This window comes from Cyprinodon variegatus, unplaced genomic scaffold (assembly GCF_000732505.1).
Source record: "Cyprinodon variegatus isolate N-32 unplaced genomic scaffold, C_variegatus-1.0 Scaffold391, whole genome shotgun sequence".
NCBI classification, from domain to species: domain Eukaryota; kingdom Metazoa; phylum Chordata; class Actinopteri; order Cyprinodontiformes; family Cyprinodontidae; genus Cyprinodon; species Cyprinodon variegatus.
This window is the reverse complement of record NW_015150844.1, coordinates 140,300-146,501: the sequence shown is the minus strand read 5'-3', so window position 1 is coordinate 146,501 and position 6,202 is coordinate 140,300. Positions and strand designations below refer to the sequence as shown.

At 40.6% G+C, this 6,202-nt stretch overlaps 1 protein-coding gene across 1 annotated transcript in view; it reads right to left on the bottom strand.

Annotated features, from left to right (window-relative positions):
• The window catches only part of tmeff2 (transmembrane protein with EGF-like and two follistatin-like domains 2), a 166,197-nt gene that overhangs the window by 25,498 nt on the left and 134,497 nt on the right, over positions 1-6,202 (bottom strand). Inside the window, exons 6-7 of the mRNA XM_015387320.1 lie at positions 4,722-4,778; positions 4,376-4,493 (exon numbers count right to left, since the gene is read on the bottom strand). Coding sequence (XP_015242806.1) covers positions 4,376-4,493; positions 4,722-4,778 — 175 coding nt within the window. The remainder of the gene's footprint in view (positions 1-4,375; positions 4,494-4,721; positions 4,779-6,202) is intronic.

Here is a 6,202-nt window from a genome sequence, read left to right as displayed (position 1 = left end):
TTAATCAATGCAGCCAGTTCATCCAGATTACCATCCTGCCTTCCAATATTATTTCTGCCGGAGCCGCTCAGACCCCCACATACAGCAGTGCACTGGATGAGGAATCCACTTCAACAGCGGCCTCTGGCCCGGTCGCCGCCTCGCGGTTCACCTCAGCGGCTGGTAGGAGTTTTTCATCTAAATAATCTAAACTGCAGGCACCAGGATAATAAAAGCGAACATATTCTGCCAGCAGATTTCTGCATTTTAAGTTAATTTATGCGTCAATAAACTGTTTCAGAGGAGTGATCACAGCCCTCTGTATCATCGGCGATGTGTCTGTCTCCCTGCCAGCTCCCAGATCAGCTTCTCTGATTGGTTGACGCGGCGCGTCGAGCAGCAAAAGTTAAATTTTTCCATCTCGAGCAGCAGCGCGTTTGCGTCGCGTCAGATGCTTAAACTTGCCAGATGCGCTGCGCCTGCTGCTCAAAACGCGCTGCGGGACCTTTTGCTGCGCCCTTGACTTCAACCATTGACTTTGCATGTAAACTTGCTGCTTCTGCTGCGCCAGCTGCGTCCGGTGTGAACGCAGCATAAATTAGATGCACCTGTTTGAGGTCGTTAGCTGCATAAAGACACCTGTCTTGCAGAGTTTCTCAAACCTGCTTCGTGAAATGGACCCCAGGATGTAAAGTCAAGGTGTTTCATCTGTTTTTGTTGACATAGTAAATGTTATTAGTGCTCAGTACTTTACAAAATTATTCATATCATATTAGTTCTTAGCTGTTTTTTAAAGTACAACTACAATCTTTTATATTCATAGGATATTGAAGAGAAATATCCACACAATGTGGTTATCGATGTGAATAAACTGGCTCATCATACATTTATAATCAGAATAAATCTTTTAGTTTTATTATTTATCCATCTTACTGGATGTAGCCATGCAAGATTGATAATATTAAGGTAGTGTGCGACTTCAAATCATAATTAATCGTTACTAGAAATCGAAGTGTCTCAGGAAAATACATCCCTATTTCTTTTAAACCACAACCACCAAATGACATCAAATTCTGTAGAAACGATCTGAACCTTTCAGCTTAATCAAAATTCTTCTGCCTAAGCTAGTTTTTCTAATCTGCAATGAGCCAGTTTCTTAGCTGACAGCAGTTATTTTATCATCTAGAAAAAAGTCTGACCTTTCTTTTCTGACTTTTGACATTAATATACTATATAACAAAAGAGCTCACTGGATTATTTCCCTTTTTTATTCATTCTCTATACTTCAGGGTGAAAATCACTTTTTGTAAATTGCTCAGACCGGGTCCTCTGGTGCCAACAACAGCATCGCATAAAATAATTTTAATCCCATTCTTCGATGAGGAATGGGGATTCTCATGTTCTGATGTCCACTTTCAGGCCTCTTGACCATGCATTCAGTTTGAGCGTTGCGCTTAACAGTTAGTCTAATGCATGCTGTTTTACATCACGACGCACCTTATAAAAAGTTCCGGCAGACCTTAATCTTTCCCAACAGAACCCTTCACTGCATTAGCTGTAGAACTTAATTTATTTTGTGGCTCATCTGTGTCTCTGGTGTTTGTGCTCCACGTCACAGAGCTCTTTTTCCACTTCGTGCTGCACATATGCAAACCAAAATGAGAGCCGTGATTGCTGACGCCCCCTCAGCCCGCCTTGCAGATGGGCAAACAGAATCCCAGATCACGATGCGTGGGGGCCGGGGAACACCACAGCCTTATTAAGCTGTGAGAACTCCAACATGGGATTAATTTGGAGCAGAGCAGCACGTCTGACTGGTCAGCGGTTCATCTTCGCCTTATCGCCTCAGCGGGAGGGAATCTCCTACGTTTGCTCCTCTCAGCACACCGCTGTCTTATATTCAGTTCAGATAAACAAGCCTGATTTCTTATTAGCAAAGTAAATTAGGTCCAATGTTTCCTAGCGATTGGAACATTTCACACATTATTAGCTGTGTTACACTTTTATCTTAGTTTGCAGATGAGTGTGAGGAGAGCAACTACCCTGTGATGATTGAATACTGTTTACACACAGATACAGATATAAATTGTTTGTTACATAAGGACACCTGTACAGTCAGTAAAACCATCAGTATCACATCCCACACATAAAGCTGAGAAAAATCAATAATTTCACAACAAATTAACCATCAGACCTGCCAGTATTGGGCTAAATTTACTTTACTATTACATATCAGAATGGAGGAATATAGAAAACAAGGATCTTCGGCGCTGGGAATAATGGTGCATCGGTTTATTTGGGACCTGCAGATAAAAACTGAATTGAGAGATTTCTGTTAGCTCTTCAGTTCACAAATACAAGGATTAAGGCCAATTTATACTTCTGACGCATAGCCTCTGCAACCGTCAAATCTGTCTGCGATGCCAGTTGCAGAACCTCGTGGTCGTGGTCGCGCACTTCAAAAAAATCCTGAGCCTTGCAAACCTGCGCAGACCTCAAGCGGAAGTGTACAGACAAAAAGCAGCGGTGATTGGTCCTTGATATGCCTTTCTGGCTGTCTGTGTGGTCGTCCTTCTCGATGTGGTGCAGGGGCGCCATCTTTAAAAACTGAGGAGTAATGACAACAATTGATAACCACGACGAAAGGTTGATTGAGGAGTAGTACAACCACTTGTACGATGCCTCAGACATGTTGTTTTGGAAAATAAACACTCTCGTGAGTTCTCGGATAGGCCTCCCCTTGCACTTTGGTGGGAAACTGCTGTGCATCCCTAGAAATTCAAGATCTACGTTGCAGAAGCATACCAGCAAAACTAGTTCGCGACCAGATGCAAGCAACATTTGATGTGTGCGGTTGCAGTATAATCCGCCCTTTACAGGATCTGCAATCTGCACCTACCAAACCTTTACTGGCTCCTTGGACTCTCTACAGTGGCTCATTGTAACTTAACTCCTGTTTCTTTAATTTAAAGAATAAAACTCTTTAGGTTATTTTCCTTTTAAGGACGCTGTCACACCAAGATACTTCATGAAAGTCAGTTGGATCGGGAGCAGAAAAAAAAGCTTTAAAGCTCAAACTGATCCATTTAATGTTGGATATAAGAGCATCTTATGGTCACAAAAAACAATTACAGGCTTAAAAGCCACAAATAAAACTTGTTCATTAAAATACATCCACAAAACAGCCTGAGTGGCGCCGCACAATGGCAGCCCACTGCTCCCCAAGGGGATGGGTTAAATGCAGAGAAATCATTTCGTTGCTCTATACTTGTGACAGTGTAATGACAATAAAGTTGAATTCTATTCTATTCTAAAAGAGCCTGAGTGGTGAGGAATAAATATAAATTTTATAGGAAAGAACCCCAAAATAATAGTAAAATTTTTTTAAACAAATTTTAAAATATCTAAATATTTACTTTTGGTTATGAGTGCCAAGGTTAGCAGGAATGTTTTCTGAACCAATAAGAACAGAAGGTTGAAGTTGTGTGAGACGGAGCTCAGAGGTTGTTAGATCCTAGTGGCTCAGTGATAGGGCAGAAAAATGGCTTCTTCTCCGCTACATTTCCTCAAATTCAAGAGACGCTTTCCAGCGTTGGTGCCGACATAAGGAAGCAAAATGACTCAGAAGTCGCAGAGAGGTTTACCATTTTCCTTTCGGGCAATTTTGACTGAAAAACTTTAATATAAATACGTAATTTTTTCTTAAAATAAATGCATTTTGTCCTGAATTGAGGAGGTAAGTGACACACTGGAATGCCAATGGAACAAGATTATTTACATTTAAAATAAGTAAAAATAAATGCATTTTCCTGTTTTATGTGCATATTATCTAATAAGAGTAAAATCACTCATTCCATTTGCAAACCATCTTATTTACCTACTGAAATTAAGGCTAAATAAACTTAAATTTAAGAAATGTTGACTTATTTCTACATCGTTTTTGTAGTGATAAATGTTTGTCAAAGCTAACCAAAGCCTAGCATCAACATTAGCGGACCTGCTGAACGGCAGGTAAACAGCTGAAAAAAAGACCAGTGAGCGCGAGTGCGCCACTTACAGGCTGGGAGGAGTTACATCGGCAAAGTAACAGTTCTTTTCCTTTAATCTTAATTCAGGCGATCTGTTTATTACATGTAGTTCTACGTGTAGAAATCACACCTACACTTTACGAAAAAAAGATAGAGAACTCCTGCCTTTTAAAAATGTAATATTTCCAGAAAGTATAAAAAAAAAGTAAAAACTAAAACCTACTAAAATGCCTGGAGACAGGATCAGGAATTTATTATGCCGCTATTGCTTAGTGAAAACAAACAGGCTAGTTATGACTAATTTTAGGAAAAACATCAACACTGAATCATAACTTCCTGTTGGTGCTGCTGTGTGTGTTGGTGTTTACCTGCAGGACGGCTGGGAGAGCATGTTGGGGAACTGACAGTCCCCGTGGACACAGTAGTTCTTGTAGTGATCTGGACAGGGGATGTACAAGCCGCGGGCCAGTCCTGTCCCTGAGTCCTCTGTTCACACGGACACACAAAGACCATTCCTAAAATCACATATGCCCTTGGCCACCTGTGTGCATATATTTCTGTGCTTTTCTGTGAAGAAACTCATTTTGATAGGAAAAGAAAAGCTGAATAATTAAAAAAAAAAGATGTAGAGGAGAATAATTGTAATTAGGAGTGGAAAAAGTCTAAGTGATGTACTACCCTCCTCTTCCCCTCAGCCATTACGGGAGCACTCACCCGTGGGGCCGATGTGTGGAAAGTGTCCGTCTCCTTTGTTCCCAGTTGTGATGTCACCTGGAAAGGCCAAAGACACATTAAAGCACAGCTCAGGTCATCATAACCTCTCCTGAAGCTGCAGCCACATCCATTACCGCCTTCACACTCAAACCGGCGGTGCTGTGAACGAAGGAGGCTGGATGGGAATTATCATCCCAACAAAGGCCTGCTGCACCTGTGCACCTAATGCTTATGAATGCAAAGCAGTCTGTAGAAAAGTCAGGAGCGCTATGCTCTAATGGAATCCACTGGACAAAGAGGAGAAAGGAGCCCAATATGCGCGCACATCAGAGGGAATAATGCATTTCTGCTCAATTTATTGACGCTGCATTGAATTCCTCTTCCCTGAATGGCTCAAGCAAATCTCTTTCCAATCATCGTCATCATAATATTCCAATGGATTTTTATTCTGAGGTCAGAGAATATATGACGAGCATTTGAAGCTGCGGTTGCGTTTTTGTTCCTCCAGATTGATGGTGCCATGAAAGAAGCCCCCTTCCTTCACTGTGAGGTTATTATTTTCTTTCTTTCTTTTTTTTTCTGCATGTGCTTTACATTTTTTTTTTGTCAGGTTCTTTGATGAAGCTTTAAAGTTGTGTTTATGATTAAGATAAAAAAAACCAAAAACCAAATTAAACACAGCACTTACAAACAGGGACAACAAGGGTTATCAGAAGAAGCTTTAAGTTTATACAATCTACTAATCTGACCTCCTCTTACACGACAAACCAGTTCGTTCTGAGATGAAAATGTTGGAGTCAGTCTGAAATTGTGGTTTTAAATATTCATACTTCTTAACCTTTTCATTTTGTTCAAAAAACCTGAATATATTTGACTGGAATGTCATCTAGAAATTTGTACTCAGACCTTTTTTCTGCACTTCCAGCTGCAAACCCTCTGTGGTTTGTCTCATCAACATCCTGCATCAAAACAAGGGAGGTTTTGCCCTTTCCTCTCATCATACATAACAGGAGCCTCTGTTTTTTTCACAGGTTTACTCTCTAATCTACACAACAACTTGGGGTAAAATGCAAACTAGGCCTCCTAAAGACGTTCTTTTCATCAACTTTCATAAAGGTTACATTTTGGAACTGCACATGAACCAGCTTCCGTGGGGACTAATACTCCAAACTAATTTTTTTGTCTCTGCAGCTCCTCCAAAGTTTCTAAGGACCTTTTCTTCCTCTGATCTTTGCCCATCCTGTCATTTAATCTGGGTTTTGTGATCGGAAAATTTAGATTTCTCTTATTTCTTATATTGATTTATGCTATTTACTCACTATTAAAGTTTTAACTCAGTTTGTTTCACCTGCAGGAGCCACACAATTCCCCTGTGTGAGGGTGCTTGTAGACAATACATATCTTATTCCCATAACAAACAACAATTCTTTCTCAAGGTTGCCCGCGGCAGACCAAACCAGATGAAAGTGCGCATTCAGCGT